The sequence below is a fragment of the Crinia signifera genome, chromosome 1 (assembly GCF_055691185.1).
Source record: "Crinia signifera chromosome 1, ASM5569118v1, whole genome shotgun sequence".
Classification (NCBI taxonomy): Eukaryota; Metazoa; Chordata; class Amphibia; order Anura; family Myobatrachidae; genus Crinia; species Crinia signifera.
Window position 1 is genome coordinate 409,766,886 of NC_139217.1, and position 18,182 is coordinate 409,785,067.

At 43.1% G+C, this 18,182-nt stretch overlaps 1 protein-coding gene across 4 annotated transcripts in view; it reads right to left on the reverse strand.

Moving 5' to 3' along the window:
* The window catches only part of ARSK (arylsulfatase family member K), a 51,973-nt gene that overhangs the window by 23,988 nt on the left and 9,803 nt on the right, over nucleotides 1–18,182 (reverse strand). For 3 of the 4 annotated variants that reach the window (XM_083151764.1, XM_083151765.1, XM_083151767.1), the window contains 2 exons: nucleotides 11,531–11,660; nucleotides 1,207–1,366 (listed from right to left, as the gene is read on the reverse strand). In XM_083151764.1, coding sequence (XP_083007890.1) covers nucleotides 1,207–1,366; nucleotides 11,531–11,660 — 290 coding nt within the window. The remainder of the gene's footprint in view (nucleotides 1–1,206; nucleotides 1,367–11,530; nucleotides 11,661–18,182) is intronic. The other variant, XM_083151768.1, reaches the window with a different exon arrangement.

Below are 18,182 nucleotides of genomic sequence, written 5' to 3' on the forward strand. Positions count from 1 at the left end.
AGTTGCCCTAATTTAGCAGCACTCAGAATGGGGAAAGGAAAAGTAGTGAAATAGTGGCAAACTAAAGGAAAGTAGGTGGGTGGTCCATGGCTCCACTTCCCTCCTTGGGACTGTTGGCTGCACCGCTCCAACCTCCTTTCTGATGGTTCCTCTGTCTCACCTGCTGCAATGGGATCTTGTACCTGCATTTCGTAGTCTGGGATGTTAACAAGGCCAGGCTTATACTGCTTTTGGTGATAGAGTGGCTACAGCGCATACAGGAGCGCCATGGAGCAGCCGTTTGTATGGGTCCGAAGTCGGCCACATTTTCGATGGTGGGGGGTCTGCGCATGCATGAATATGCGCATGTGCAAACCCTCTGTGTGAAAGCCTTCGTCAAGTATCACACTCGACAAAGAGTTCACACTGTCAGGGGAGGGTAAGGGGCGAGCAGGGAGCTGAAGCAGACATCCGCATAAAAATACTGGAAGTTCCCCTGGAGTGTCTATGCTGGCTCAAGACGATGGCTGACGTCATGTGACATCAGTGCCCGCCCCGAATTCAGAGATCAGTGGCCATCTGAAAAGTAAGTACAGTATTGACTTTATAGACCAAACGCTGCAGAAATCATTCTCCTCTGTTTGGCCCATCATGAGGGGACGTGTAAGTGTACACATTGTGTGCGCATGGGGGGGGGGGGGGGGAGTTTGGTCAGGCGGGCCATAAATTAATAAATTATACAAAGCAGGGGCGTAACGCCCAGAGGCAATGGAGTCACCTGTCTCTGGGCTCCAAGCACTGAGGTGGGATCCATCTGTGACCGCTGCTCTTCCAACAGAGCTCTGCGGTGCACCCAAATAGTTAATTGTCTCTACCCCAGGAGCCCTGCAATAGGGGACAGGACGGCTTCTGCCTGGCAGCACTCAGCCTGTGCTGCAGAAAGCGACGGTGCATCCACTGCTGCTGCTGCTGGGAGATGTGACTCCCTGGTGAACGTTGATTCTAAATGCTCATGAGTCTGACCCTGACCCACTGGCTATTCTCACTGTGCATAGCTGCAGCTCTGCCCATTCACTGTGGGCTGCAGTACATACAGTATACTCATTATTTGGTTTTCCTTTCCAAACTCCATCTTGCCTCCGAGCTTTTGGCATGAACCTACACCTCTGATACCAAGCATGTTCTACCCTTAAACTAGACATTTGACTTGTACCTGTAGGAACTCACCTCACTGAGTGAGATCCACTTTTATAGTCTTGTTTGCCGAACTTCTGGGTGACATATCCCTTTGCTTTCACACGATCCATCCATGTGGGGTAATCTGGATCTAAGCACTTGTAATTATTCCAGGATTCGGTCAGATGAGGGTACAGACCACTCCACATTGCTAAGAGGAAGGAGATATGTTTGGTTACACTACAAATCTTTAAAAAAATTATTGGTTGCTTCAATTACATAAAAAAAAACTACAAATAAAATGGCAAAATAGTATAAAAATACTCCAAATTGTGCTTCATTAGATGGGCACATTGACAGCTTGTGTATTTTTTTTATGTATTGTCGCAATCTCTATTGAATTAAATATTCAAAGTTGGCCAAAATCTGTGTTGGTGCTGATCACATGCAGTGCAGTCTCACAGGATACGGTTCCCAGGGTGACAGTCATAAGATCAAAAAGCACTACCACTACTGTATGTCGACAGGACTTAGGTCAACACATGAAAAGGTCGACATGGGTTTAGGTCGACATAAGCATTAGGTCAACATTGTAAATCTAGATAGTCAAAAGGTCAACATGGGTTTTTCACTTTTTTTTTTTTACTGACATGTGCCAACAGGCGGTATTTCATGCCCTATTATTGACTTGGTTGTGAAGGGAGAATATAATAATGTGCCGAGCGTGTGTTGACATTCAGGACAGAAAATGTGAAAAACACATGTCGACCTTATGACTGTCAAACTTCACAATGTCGACCTAATGACCCTGTTGACCTAAAGCCATATTGACCCTTTTCTTGTGTTGACCTAAGGCCTGTTGACCTTCATTGGTTGACCTAGTGCTTGTCAATCTTAGACTGGTCGACTCAATGACCCATACCGGTCTTAACAGCATAGTAGGCCATGGGAAAAACAATCCACTTGGGCTCCTACAAACCCATTGGCAGAACCAATTTTAAAAAATCCTAACATGGCCCTGCTGCGGTTCCACCCTGTCTCTCCCTGCATGTTTTCATTCAAGGCTGTCAGCACTCTGATTGGTGGATAGCTCCATTCTTCCACCAATAGCATGCTGACAACCATTCACTATCTGGCTCCAAGCTGGAAGGCAGGTAGAGCATGCTGCTTTTCTGCTGAAACTTCTACATGCCCCTGATTGAAGGCCCCTATAAATGAGGAGCCCCGGGCAACTGCCCGGTGTACCTGTTTGTAAAGATGGATCTTGTCACATGGGAACCTGATTTTGAGGTGGCCACATGCAGAAGCTTGTCCTTTAAATTTTTAAGTAGAAGTTCTAGCGCGACAGTTGGGTAATTTGCCTATAAAGAAAAATATTTCAATATGGATCTGAGATAGAACCTCTACCTCCATATATAAGATGACTCAGATAAATGACCATGGTCAATTTTATTTGTCCTGGACCAACAGCCCATATCAAGTGCCCAGGCCCGGCAACAGGGAGGTGGGTGGTTGTCAAAGCGGTCAGAGCATGGCTGCAGCGGCAGTGATGCACTTAAATTCCCGACCAAGTATTGTGCGTCTCCAGCCACTCTGCCATCTGTTGTGCACCGCCTGCGCTTAACGTGTATAATGGGGGCTCTGCCTGGTGTCATTTGTAATGGGGCCTTGCCTGGCATAATGTGTATATAACTTGTAAAACGGGCTTAGCCTGGTATAAAGTGTATATTGGGAGCTCTGCCTGGTGTAACGTGTGTATACCAGCAGAATTCGCCTGATTTGCCAATTTTAATAGCGCCAAGTTTAGCTGAATTTGAGTGTACGATCGTCGATAGTACTCAGCCGTACATGGCCATGAGTTCTTTGGTGGTCTGCTCATTTACCAACATTCGTAATGCTGAATTCGGCTATGAAACATGACACCCTGGCTGGCCAGCCCCAGCCGGATCCCTGGGGGAGTGGGACCCTCCCCAATAAATGGGTTCCCCCTTCCTCCAGGGCACCCCCTGGCCCGGGCTAAAGTTTATGGTTGACCTCAATTGACTTTGCAGTCAGCCTGTATTTCTAGTTACCACCAAAGATGCCCATATTAAAACGTTAACATAGGCTTCTAAGGTGGGAACCGCCCAAACACATATGTTAAATTCATACCATGGAGCTGGCACAGTCTATCAGTTGCCTAGGTCACTTCTGATAGGCTGAATTACCTCAATGTGGATTCCCTCATTCTCGGGGAGGAGTTGCAAGTGTCAACACACTTGCGGCTCCTCAGTCCATTTGGTGTTGGCTTTTTGCAGTTTATTTTTTAACCCACTGGATGCCAGGCTACCAAAGAGGACCAATCTACACCGGAGGGATGATGAGTATAATTTTTTTTTTTTATTATTTTTCACATTTTTGCACATCTGATCCATGCAGGCTTCATGCGCGTCTTTGTTTGGATGCCGAAAAAACTCAGCAGCCAAACACGAATCACTTTACCATCGGAAAATATGAATACTGAGAATTCTACAGCTTAGTAAATTAGCCGTATTCTCAGGTCTTATTTTCAGCCCGATCACACCAGATTGGCCATAAATCGGGGATCTTAAATTACCCCTCATGGGGAAACCAACATAACTACAGAATTCTAAATGGAGATTGTAAGCTTGCGAGCAGGGCCCCCCTACCTCCATGTAGGTTTGTTTCTACCCAGTTTGTTTTATCACTGTTGTTTCCAATTATAAAGCGCAAAGGAATACGCTGCACTATATAAGAAACTGCAAATAAATAAAGAAATAAACTAACAACAATTAACCTGATTATGCATTTATTTGTCACAAGGCCATTCTATTTAAGAGTCTGATTCAGACTTGATTGCAAATAGACAAAACCATGTTGCATTGCAGGTGGGGCAAATGAAACGGAGAGATTTAGATGTGGGTGTGTTATATTGTTTCTGTGCAGGGTAAATACTGGCTGATTTGATTTTACATTGCAATTTATATTTCAGTTTGAACACACCCCACCCAATAACTCTCTCTGCACATCGCTTATCAGTCCCACCTGCAGTGCACATGGTTTTGTCCATTTGAGAAACATAGCATTTGCGATTAAGTCTGAATCATGCCCTGTTTTGGTATAGCGGATCGACGGTGTCCATATTGACCATGTTATGGTCAACCACACTTAGTAGGACCCGTCTAGTTAGATGCCCAAAGATAGCCGACAACGTCTAGGTGGACACTAGCGAACGTTAGATGCAAGTGTTAGGTCAATAGGAGCGTGATCAACAGTCACAAGGTTGACGTGAGTTTTTCAAGTTTTTGTTAGGACTATGTCAACTTAGGACACCAAATAAGTGTAACGTGTCCTCTCGCCATGCTTCCGGCACCATTATAATCTAAAGCTGGCCATACATCTACAGATCGATTGTCAGATTGGGCTGATAGGAACAAAATCCTGGTAATGGATGAGAGCAAATGACAGTTGACCATTTGCTTTGAATTGCTGGAAAACTGCCCAAAACTGTCATTCAGATATTACTGGGTTTTTGTTCCAACAAGCCCAATCTGACAATCGATCTGTAGATGTATGGCCACTTTACTCTATGCCCACTTGGATGGTAAAGTATGAACCAAGTCGGTCTAAAGAAAAATAAAACTCAGGTCGACCTTGTGTCTGCGGATCACGTTTCCGTTGACCTAACACTTGTGTCTAAGTTTTGTTATTGTGAATCTAGTCAGAATGGCTTACCAATACTCAGTTTCCCTATGACTAAAGTACTGTATGTTGCCTGAGAATCCGCTATATGTACACTAGAATTAGTACTTAATTTGCAATTAAAAAATAAGTGAACGTAGAAATCAAATGAATTGCCGCTGACGTGTTAGGAATCGGATGACCTTAAAATTATCTTTACACATTAAAGACTATAGGACCCACAGAAAAGGCAGACATACAGTATTGCGCTGGGTGTTGGGCAGGTGTGGAAAAATATGCTGCACAGTAAAGGTGCCCATCCACTCGTGCAAATTGGGCCCTTTTCATCTGGTTCCGATACATCGTGAAAAAAAAAAAAATCGGAAGAAAGTGCCAAATCACACATGTTTTACTTCCGAATCTGATCGCACTCATGTGCACATCGGAGCCGGAAATCGTTATGGCTGCCACAAGGATCTATTGGATCACACAGCCATGACTGGGATACAATATGATACATCGCATGCTAAAGGACCCGGAGCAGCTGGGAGAGCTTTAGGGGTACCTCGGCACTAGTGGGTGTGCACCATAAGTATGCTTTTCAAAATAGAAGTGTTAATATTTTATTTTTATCAATTTAACAAAATGCAAAGTGAAGGAACAGAAGAGAAATCTAAATCAAATCAATACGTGGTGTGACCAACTTTGCCTTCAAACCGCATACATTTTTCTATGTACTGTAAATAGTTTTTGAAGAAACTTGGCTGAGATCTAGTTCCAAACATCTTGGAGAACCACAGATACGTAAATGTAGGCTTGCTCAATTCTCCTGTCTCTTCATGTAATCTCAGACTCGATGATGTTGAGATCAAAGTTCTGTGGGGATCATATTATCATTTCCAGGACTCCTTGTTCTTTACACTGATGATAGTTCTTAATGACATTGGCTGTATACTGTATTTGGAGTCATTATCCTGCAGCAGAATTAATTTGGAGCCAATCAGATGCCTCCCTGATGGTATTGCATAATGGATAAGTACCTGCCTGTATTTCTTAACATTGCTATTTCTTAGCATTGAGGGCCATTCATCTTGACCAAGGGGGATGTGGTGCACTTCAAACTGTGTCCATGTCGACTTTGTCGACATTTGGTTAAATAAAAAACAGTGAAAAACCCCAGGTCGAGCTTTTGACTGTCGACCTAATGCTCGTGTCGACCTAGACCCATGTTGACGTAGTGGTGTCGACCCAATGCTTGTCGACCTAGTTGTTGTAGACCAAACGATCCCAACCACCTAGTTCCTACGTTTTCATGCATAGTTGAGTCGCTTGTCCTTGTTTCCACATTGAAGTTATGGCTTTTTGGGAAAAAATTCTTCCATGAAGATCACTTCTGTCTGGAATTCTCTGAATAGTAGATGGATCTACCTGGGTCCCCCTAGCCTCTGCCAGTTTTGAGCCGATTGCACTACTGGACATCTTCAGATTTTGAAGCATGTGCATTTCAGCTGATCCATTAAGTTTCCTTGGCCGCCCACTGCATCTACGGTTCGCAATATTGCCCATTTCTTTGTGATTCTTCAAAAGAACTTGAACAGCACATCTTGAAACCCCAGGCTGCTTTGAAATCTTTACCTAGGAGAGATATTGCTGATGCAGTATGTGTCTTGTTGCTGTCTTGCCATGGTGTATGACCTGTGACATGGTCTTTCAGAACCTTACCTGCGTAGCATAGTTTGACTGTTCCTCAGCCAGTTTAACACCTCCTGTAACACCACCTACAGTACATACGAAATTGCTGATCATTATCACTTGTATCGTATGATTGGTTACTCATACACCTCACTATAGTCCTACAAAATCCCTTACTTTGTTCAAGTGTACCTAGAAGAATTGATTCTGTTTTGAATGCAAATAGGGCTCACACCAAATATAGATCTGATTTAGATTACTCGTCTGTTCATTTCATTTGTATTTTGTTCATTGATAAATATAAACCACTAACACTTCTTTCTTTAAAAGCATTTTTACTTTTTTTCTTGTACAGTATTGTATGTTCCAAGACACGTAGCAAACAATATTCTACTCAACTGTAGTTTTCTTTCAAGTATTATTTTCCATTATGCAGCCAAGCTGGCAAAAATTTATATTACTGCTTAACAGCAGATCTAAAATTAATTCATTTTGAAAGATCAATTGCAAATTTTTACCTATTCAATACTCTATGTGAAACTGTTGTGTAAAGCTTTATTTTTATTGGCTAATATTGATTTCTAGAAAAAATGAGCAAAGCCTGCTGCTACCCTAATTACCTTCACTACAATTACAAACACTGAACTAAAAAGAAACATAATAAACATGAAAAAATAATTACAGGGTATTTTTAGTGAAACTGAAAAAGTATGTTTCAGAAAAGGTTAAATAATTTTGTGTTCCCTTCAGAATATTTCTGTGAAAGTATAATTATCAATGATCAAAATCCATGATTTGTTGGGCAAACGATTTTGTTCAGTTTATTTGCCATCTTAAAATAACTTTGAAATAGGCAGAGCAAAGCATTATATATTCTTTTACACCTGGGATATATAATAGATTTCAAGGCTGCAAGATAGCCTGAGATAGGCTATTTACATATTTCTCTGCAAGTCCTGTAGGAGAATAGGGATGTAGTCAGGATCCCTATAGTTAAAATACTAGGTAATCAAAATACAGATGGTAAGGAAGTACTAGGGTTGGGATTAGAATCACAGGCGTGCGCAGCCCAGTTTATTAGTGAATGCACATTTGGATGGGTGGGTCTATCACTGCCTACTGGGCGTGTCTATTGCCACCTACTGGGCGTGTCTATCTCCACCTACTGGGCATCAATGTAAACTTAATTATATTAAACAGATCGCATCACACCTAGTACAAGGCACATGCTGTTATAGCATATCACATGCATTTTGAATTAGATGCAATGCGATCTAGTTCAAAACACATGGAGAGCATTCTGGTTCACTCTCAGAGGCAAATTCCTTCTCAAATGGGCAAAACCATGTGCACTGCAGGGGGGGCAGATGTAACATGTGATAAAGTAGCAGGCACTTTTTCACTTCTCCTCCCTTTTCACTGCTTTATACATCTACACCAGAGCGTTCTATCAGCGGAGCAGAGAGAGAGTCTGCTAAGTGGCTTACCATGAAGAATAGTTTGGTATATGTATGAAGTCAGGGGCGTAGCGCCAATATTTGCGCAACCCCCCCCCCCGCCGGATAATTTCGGAGCCCCCCCTCCCTAAATTTAGCGCTGCCCCCCCTTCTTACCATGCCTCCCCCGCTGCGTCTGTATTCCGCCGGGAGTCAGGACCGCATATCTACTAATCTGCGTCCCGGCGCCTGGCTCCTGGAGTCAAATGTCCATTACAAAATGCTAGAGGAGGCCGTCGCTGAGACAGCGGCCGGGGCACAGCAAGGGGTGGAGGGCAGTGACCGGTGCCAGCATCCGGCGCCCACGCAGCCCCCGCTCCCCCAAGCAGCAGCGGGGGCTGCCTCACGCTATCTACGCCACTGTATGAAGTACTGTATTACTACACTTTGTACCTAATTCAGAATGGTTATGCAACCTTTAGGTGCTGGCAACATCAAACATTTGGAAATCCCCCTCCAGAAATCCTACATTTGCCCAAGATACAATAGGTACACAAAAAATACAGAGAGTCCAGTGGTCTAAATCGGTAAAAGTAGAGGAAGATTTGCAAACAGATCATAAAGTGAGCACACTTCTGGCAAGAAATGTACATCTTATTCAAGTTGTTCAATCATAATTATTACCTTAGGTCAGCATAACCTCTGGAGAATGCCTGGTTTTTCTTTTACACTTGGAAACAAGCACTTAGTGCTCTAGAGGATTTTAGGTTTGTGCCACACGTCACTGAGCTGCTTGTTGAGAAATTTAGTGAAATAATATATCTTACTATGGGGGAGATTTATCAAATCTTGGAGAGAGATAAAGTACATACTAATCAACTGCTTGTTTTCAGACAATGGGGCAGATGTATTAAGCCTTAACAAGAGATACTGTAAATGCAAGGTTGATAAAGGGAGATAAATGTCCAGCCAATCAGCTCCTTACTGACTTTTTTCAAACACAGCCTGTAACATGGCAGGTAGGAGGTGATTGGCTGGACGTTTATCTCTCTTTATCACCCTTGCATTTATCTTTTGTTGAGGCTTAATACATCTTCCCCACTGTCTGTAAAATGTCAGTCAGAGGGGGATTGGTTAGTACTTTATTTCTCTGCAATGTTTGATTCATAACCCCCTTTATTCATTTCCTTAAAGGCTTAGCAGTCTATTGCCTGTACTATTTGCATTAATTAACTTGCACACATGCAGATGTGAGGGCATATTTATTATTATTTGTACTGCAATTTGAATCAATAATTAATCGCTATTCGCCAGGATGTACAATTTCTGAGTCTTCAGGACATGGTCTCGGATAAAAGACTTCTCAGGGATAAGTTAGAAATAACGGCCTTTCATGTCAGTGAATACTGGCTGTGTCATGGCTGCTTGTTCTTCCTGCAGTGGACCTTCATGCCATGAAACCACTCATCCTATACAATGTTCCTGACCTTTACTGGTTCATTACTGCAACTTGCATATCTTTGATTAGGAGAGAGAACCACGTATTGGTGGAATTGTTCTGTAATGGTATGTGAAACTAGTTGCACCTACGCAATGTCCCTGCACAGCACTTCCAATAGAAATGCCAGCCCCACCACCATCAATAGATAGGATGACTGACGAGTTGCAGTCCCTTTTTTCCCTTCATCAGATCCTGGAGGCTCCATGGTTCTCCTCCACCTGTGCACCGCCCCTCCTGGTACTAACAAAGGCTGTGTCTGTCAAACGACGTTCATACCCTCCTCGTGCCCTAGTGTCTTCCTTTTCTGACATGGCATATGTGAGGTCTTGTCATAACTGCCGCTGAAGTGAAGAAGAGCGACTAAGAGGAGCAGGCTCTGTGCATAGTAATGACTAGGGGCCAGATGTACTAAGCTTGAAAAGTGATAGAATGGAGGGTGATAAACCACCAGCCAATCAGCAGGAGCTGAATGGCTGGCTGTTTATCACTCTCCATTTTATCACTTTTCAAGCTTAGTACATCCGGCCTTAGGTGAGAAGGGACTGGATGGACGCAGAGAGGCAGGGAAGCTGCAGGAGGGTCACATGGTATGGATCTGCTAGAGCGATAGAGGCCGAGATGTGTATAAGGGGCACTACTGTGGGCATGATGTGTATAAGGAGTACTACTGTTGTTGGCATTAGAGCCCTTATTCTGGTTGACATGCTCCTCTTCGTGTTCACAGCCTTGAATAAGGGCCTGGTTGTATAAGGGACACTACAGTGGGCACTATGGGTAAGGGGCATTACAATTGTGTATATTTTGTGTAAGGGGCACTACTGCTGTTGGCATTGTGTATAAGAGACACTACTACTGTGGGCATTGTGTATAAGGGACACTACTGTGGGCATTGTGTATAAGGGACACTACTGTGTGGCATAGCATGTATCAGAGATACTATTGTGTAGCGTAACATGAATAAGGGGAGTGTTTTACAGATGGAGCATCTTTCATCTTTGCAGGGGCTTTGCACCGCTGCGTTCAGCCACCTCCCCGTTCCCCCTCTAACCCTGCCCATCTCCCTGAAGCGGAGATGGGCAAGGTTCCCGTCCCCCCCCCCTTCCCAACGGGAAACTGGGATGCGCGTCCCAGTCAGATGTAGCGCCACTCGCCAGTGGGGGTGGTCTGGCGAGCCCCAGCGCTCGATGAGCGGCACTACATCTGTAATGTGAATAAGTGGCTGTTTGGTTGATATGGGCAACATTGCCTCTTTTCATTTTTAGAAGCTTTAGTAAATTGATCCCTAAGACTTAGTAAATAGGTTCACGGGTTGCAGCCCAACATACAGAATGTTTTTGAAATTTGACCCCATTTTATCACCTGGCATGGTGTATTTAAGCCCCATCCCATCGTTCCGTACATTGTCACGTAGTTACATTCACCCATGTGTTTGTATTTATCTCTGTGCACACTGCCCCCTGTTGTGTATAGTTATGTTGTTGTTTTTTATGTATAGTAGATGTGAGACTTGTGGTTGGGAAAGTTACCGCACACCAACCAATTATTTTCCCTCTAAACTCCCTGGCAGCCGTGTTGATTATACAGTTTGCTAGTAAAGACACTCTTGATTAGCACTCAGCTGTCCTGCCATCTTACTTATTTTTAGACTAATCTACTGTTTCATCACTGTTGTGGCAAGATTTCTAGTTTTCAAAATGGTATGTTTTAGCCTATATTATCATTTCAGCACAATGGTATGTAAAACGACTGGCCCGCACAGACCCTTGACCTCAAACCCATTTGGGCTGAACTAAAATGGAGATTGCATGACAGGCCATCTCATCCTACATCAGTGCCTTTCCTCATCATTGCTCTACAGAATGAATGGGCATACATTCCCACAGAAGCCCTCCAATATCTTGTGGAAAACCTTCCAAGAAGAGTGGAAGCTGTAATAGCCGCAATAGGGGGACAAACTACATATGTAAGTATATGTATTTTAATACAATGTTTTTACAATCTCTGCTGGTGTAATGGTCATGCCACAAGTCTAAATAATGATTTATGTTGTGTTTCACTGTCATACCTGCACGAGAAGGACAACATATAGGCGAGTTTGTATATGCATTCAGAAACATGGCCCCCTGATGTTTCATGAGGTTTAAATTAGGAAGAGACACAAGATGATCTTCTGGACCAAGGGTCAGTCGTCCATCCTGCGACAACACAAACATAAGTGGATGTCATTAAACATTAATCACCTTAATCCAAGAATAGTTATATCTGGAGGATCATAATATATTGCCAATGAGGAATCACTTTATTAAGGTAACCTATTTCATAGATGGAAAAAAAAGAAACTGCAAGGGTGTCAGACCTACACTAGGTAAGATCAGGCAGAGCTCTTTCCTGTACAATCCTCATTACACTCAATCATTGGATCAGCTCATACTTTCTTATCACTTGAATGGAGAGAAAATGCTTTACTATCAGCTGAGATGTTGTTGTGCATTCCATTGGAGACTAGTGATTCTCTTAAGGTGGCCATACACATGCAGATTTATCTGCAGATCTGTCTGGTTGGAACAAAAACATGGTTATGGATGAGAGCAAATGACAGTTGACCATTTGCTTGGAAATGCTGGAAAACTGACAAACTGTCACTTATCCATAACCATGTTTTTATTCCAACCAGCCAGATCTGAAGATAAATCTTACTAGTGTATGGGCACCTTTACTTTTTAAAATAATAATGGGCCCAATTCAGGATGGGGGTATTTGTGCTGGGAACCGATGTTGCAGCTCTGTGTATGAGCATATTTGCGCATGTGCAGGGCCGATTTAGGAGCGCCTTTGCCGACTATCACAGTCGCTGAAGAGATTGTACAGGCTGGGGAGGGAGAGGGGTTGGCGGGGGTGGGGCAGGAGAATGCCCAGCGTTTTATGGGCGTCCCCATGAAAACGCTGGGTGTTCCCCTGGGAACGCAGGCGTGCTGATGCCTGTCAGGGGCGGACGGCTGATTTGGTAAGAAATCTCCAGTGGTTTTAAAGCGGCAATCATTTACACTGCAGAACCAGTTTGATTTTACAGTGTAAATGATTGCCGCTTTAACCCCTTCCTGACAGAGCCAGTTTTTGCGTTCCTGACAGAGCCCTTTTTTTCAAATCTGACATGTCTCACTTAAGTGGGTATAACTTTTTTTTGCTTTTACTTATCCCAGTGATTTTGAGATTGTTTTCTCGTGACACATTGTACTTCAAATTAGTGGTAAATTTGGGTCGATACAGTCTGTGTTTTTTTGTGAAAAATACCAAAATATCGTGAAAAAATGGAAAATTTAGCGATTTGCAAAATGTTAAATTTTCTGCTTGTGAGACAAATAATCTTACCACTCAAAATAGTGAATAACTAACATAGGCCATATGTCTACTTTATGTTGACATCATTATTTCAACTTCCTTTTAATTTTTTGGGACACTAGGAGGCTTACAATATGAATAGCAAATTCTCAAATTTTCAAGAAAATTTCAAACACTGATTTTTTTAGGGACCAGTTCAGTTCTGATGTGACTTTGAGGGACTTGTATGTGAGACACCCCCATAAATGATGCCATTTCAAAAACTGCACCCCTCACAGTATTCAAAACAGCATTTTGGAAGTTTGTTAACCCTTTAGGTGTTTCACAGGAATTAAAACAAAGTGCAGGTGAAATTTCAAAATTTCTTTTTTTTTGCAGATTTGCAATTTTAATACATTTTTATAAGGAACACAGTACATTTTACTAGAGAAATGTGACTAAAAATTGATTCCCCCAATTCTTTTGTTTTCATAAATATCCTATATGTGGCCCTAGTGTGCACGGTGACCAAACCACAGGCTTCATAATAGAAGGAGCACCTACTTGATTTTGGAGCCTCCTTTTTATGAGATTATTTTTTAGGCACCATGTAGGTTTCAAGGCACCATAAGATGCTAAAAGTTAGGAACCCCCCCACAAGTGACCCCATTTTGCAAACTACACCCCTCAGGGAATTCATCTAGGGGTATAGTGTACATTTCAAACCCCCAGGGGTTTCACCAATTGTGGTACAACTGGGCAGTGAAAATGAAAAATTATTTTTTTTTACACAAAAATGCAGTTCTGGCTCCAAATTTGTCATTTTCAGAAGGTATGAAGGAGACAAAGCACCCCAAAATCTGTGCCCCAATTTCTCCCGAGTACGGCAATGCCTCACATGTGACCAAAAAATACCAGTTGGGTGCATGGCAGGACTCAGAAGGGAAGGAGTGATTTTTGGATTTTGCAGCTCAGATTCTGGTGGAATTTTGGTGGGTGCTATGTCGCATTAGCAAGACCCCCCAAGCACCAATACAGTGGAACCCCCCCACAAGTCACCCCATTTTGAAAACTACACCCCTCAGGGAATTCATCTAGGGGTATAGTGTACATTTCAAACCCCCAGGGGTTTCACCAATTTTGATACAAGTGGGCAGTGAAAATGAAAAATTACATTTTTTTACACAAAAATGCAGTTCTGGCTCAAAATTTTTCATTTTCAGAAGGTATGAAGGAGAAAAAGCACCCCAAAATCTGTGCCCCAATTTCTCCCGAGTACGGCAATGCCTCACATGTGACCAAAAAATACCAGTTGGGTGCATGGCAGGACTCAAAAGGGAAGGAGTGATTTTTGGATTTTGCAGCTCAGATTCTGGTGGAATTTTGGTGGGTGCTATGTCGCATTAGCAAGACCCCCCAAGCACCAATACAGTGGAACCCCCCCACAAGTCACCCCATTTTGAAAACTACACCCCTCAGGGAATTCATCTAGGGGTATAGTGTACATTTCAAACCCCCAGGGGTTTCACCAATTTTGATACAAGTGGGCAGTGAACATGAAAAATTACATTTTTTTACACAAAAATGCAGTTCTGGCTCAAAATTTTTCATTTTCAGAAGGTATGAAGGAGAAAAAGCACCCCAAAATATGTGCCCCAATTTCTCCCGAGTACGGCAATGCCTCACATGTGACCAAAAAATACCAGTTGGGTGCATGGCAGGACTCAAAAGGGAAGGAGTGATTTTTGGATTTTGCAGCTCAGATTCTGGTGGAATTTTGGTGGGTGCTATGTCGCATTAGCAAGACCCCCCAAGCACCAATACAGTGGAACCCCCCCACAAGTGACCCCATTTTGCAAACTACACCCCTCAGGGAATTCATCTAGGGGTATAGTGTACATTTCAAACCCCCAGGGGTTTCACCAATTTTGATACAAGTGGGCAGTGAAAATGAAAAATTACATTTTTTTACACAAAAATGCAGTTCTGGCTCAAAATTTTTCATTTTCAGAAGGTATGAAGGAGAAAAAGCACCCCAAAATCTGTGCCCCAATTTCTCCCGAGTACGGCAATGCCTCACATGTGACCAAAAAATACCAGTTGGGTGCATGGCAGGACTCAGAAGGGAAGGAGTGATTTTTGGATTTTGCAGCACATATTCTGGTGGAATGAATGGTGGGTGCTATGTTGCACCAATACAGTGGAACCCCCCCACAAGTCACCCCATTTTGCAAACTACACCCCTCAGGGAATTCATCTAGGGGTATAGTGTACATTTAAAACCCCCAGGGGTTTCACCAATTTTGATACAAGTGGGCAGTGAAAATGAAAAATTACATTTTTTTACACAAAAATGCAGTTCTGGCTCAAAATTTTTCATTTTCAGAAGGAATGAAGGAGACAAAGCACCCCAAAATCTGTGCCCCAATTTCTCCCGAGTACGGCAATGCCTCATGTGTGACCAAAAAGTGGCAGGACTCAGAAGGGAAGGAGTGATATTTGGATTTTGCAGCACAAATTCTGGTGGAATGATGGTGGGTGCTATGTCGCATTAGCAAGACCCCCAAAGCACCAATACAGTGGAACCCCCCCACAAGTGACCCCATTTTGCAAACTACACCCCTCAGGGAATTCATCTAGGGGTATAGTGTACATTTCAAACCCCCAGGGGTTTCACCAATTTTGATACAAGTGGGCAGTGAACATGAAAAATTACATTTTTTTTACACAAAAATGCAGTTCTGGCTCAAAATTTTTCATTTTCACAAGGAATGAAGGAGACAAAGCACCCCAAAATATGTGCCCCAATTTCTCCCGAGTACGGCAATGCCTCACATGTGACCAAAAAATACCAGTTGGGTGCATGGCAGGACTCAGAAGGGAAGGAGTGATTTTTGGATTTTGCGGCTCAGATTCTGGTGGAATGAATGGTGGGTGCTATGTGGCATTAGCAAGACCCCCGAAGCACGGTGAAATTATGAACCTAATATTCCATAGATGTGTGGTATATTTTAAAACACTCCTTTATACATAGGCCGGGTTTGTCGGGGCAAGTGTCACACTGGAAAATAGTTTGCTTTCTTATTCCCTTTTTATAGCAAACTTTGCACCTTTTTTGTGTCCTGCCCTTTTTTCCAGTGGAGGGGATTTCATCAGGAAAATGCTGCCCTGGTACAATACGGGGGCCAGTACTAGAAGTACTGGGGCCCTCTGCCTGCTGGTTCCCAAATATTAGGCCCTTTATGACTTCCTCTTGAAAGTGCATAAATGTCCCCCTCTGGCCGGTAGAACGGAATAGCACGTAAGCGTTATACAGTGCCATCTGGATGATATACACGGCCACCTTCTTGTACCAGATTTTTGTTTTCCGCAGGGCACTGTACGGCTTCAGTACCTGATCTGAAAGATCCACTCCGCCCATGTACCTATTGTAATCCAGGATACAATTAGGTTTGGAGGTGTGGGTACTGGTACCTCGTACAGGGACGGAGGTGGTACTGTCTCCGTGAATTGTTGTCAGTATAAGGACATCCCTCTTGTCCTTATATTTGACCAACAACATATTTTCGGTGCATATTCCCCTGCTTTCACCCCTTCTCATTACTTGGGCAATGTGCGTTTTTGGGAGGCCTCTTTGGTTCTTGCGCACAGTACCGCAAGCTGCTGTACCTCTTGAACCAAGGGCCTTAAACAGGGGGATGCTGGTGTAAAAGTTATCCACATAGAGGTGATAACCTTTATCCAGGAAGGGGTGCACTAAATCCCAGACAATTTTCCCACTAACACCTATGAGGGAGGGGGGGCATTCTGGCGGTTCAATTCTTGAATCCTTCCCTTCATAAACCCTAAACCTGTGGGTGTACCCTGAGGTGCTTTCACACAGTTTGTACATTTTTATGCCATACCTTGCCCTCTTACTGGGAAGGTACTGGCGGAATTTAACCCTTCCTTTAAAATGTATAAGGGACTCGTCGATACAAATAAATTTTTCAGGGATGTACACCTCTTCAAATTTGGCACTGAAATGATCAATGACCGGCCTGACTTTGAATAGCCGGTCAAAGGTGGGATCATCTCTGGGTGGGCACTGTGCATTATCGGTGTAATGTATAAATTTAAGAATTGTCTCAAATCGAGTCCGGGGCATGGCCATACGGTAAAATGGAGTACTGTACAGAACATCTGTACTCCAATATTGCCTAATTTCTGGCTTTTTTACTATGCCCATATGAAACACCAGACCCCAAAACGTCATCATCTCTACTGCATCTACAGGGGTCCACCTAGCAAATGATGACGTGGGGTTTTGAGCAATAAACTGCTGGGCATATAAATTAGTTTGGTCCACCATTAAATTTATAAAATCATCAGAGAAAAATAATTTGAAAAAGTCAATTTCTCTGAGACCTGTGGAATCAAATTGGATTCCTGGCATGGCCAAAAACTCAGGAACCTGGGGCTCAAAATTGTCTGGTGGTGGGGTCCATACGAGATCAATTATTGGGGGGGGGGGTCTCAGCTGCTCTACGGGGGCGTCTTTGAGGGGGTCCCTCATCACCAGAGGAGGAAGAGGAGCTTAAGGCGAATCCTTCAAATTCCCCGCTTGCATCACTGGCTGTGTCAGAGTCAGAAGCAAGCAGGGCATATGCCTCCTCCGCTGAATACATTCTCCTGGATGACTGGGAGGACATTTGGGAGGACATTTGGGAGGACATTTGGGATGCCATTTTTATTTTTGTGTTACTGGTAGTGAAATGTTTCAACACGTGTATAGTGTAGGGGGGGGTACAAACTTTATTTCAATCCGGGGGGTATGTAGTGTGTAGTGTGTATGTGGTGCAGAAAAAAAAAAAATACTTTATACCAATAAAAAAAAAAAAAATGAAGGGGTTAAAAATAAAAAATTTAAGGGGTTAAAAAAAAAAAAAGGTCCTGCGCCAAAAATTGAGCACAGATGTTGGTCAGTAACGTCTGTCACTGAACAGCGCTCAAAGGCAACAGGAATTTGATCAAAAAAAAAAATATATAGATCAACCCTGTACCGAAAAAGATGATCAGTGATGTACGTCACTGATCAGCGCACAGCGGCCACAGGACACCCACAAAATCACAGTGTGTGTAAAAAAAAAATTAAAAAAAGACCCCACAGCACACACACAAAAAAAAAAAAGGTGATCAGTGATGCGACACTGATTACCAGTGAGGTGCAGCAGGTGCACAACCTTTGGTGCAACTGACAGGTATATATAAAAAAAAAAAAACCTCTGTACCCCCAAAAAAGTTGCTGATCACCTCAGATATAGTGATCAGCACAAAAGGCGGGGGCAGCAGACAAAAAATTTAGCACTCTCTATCACTCTCTGTCACTATCTCTCTCTATCTCTCTATCTCTCACTATC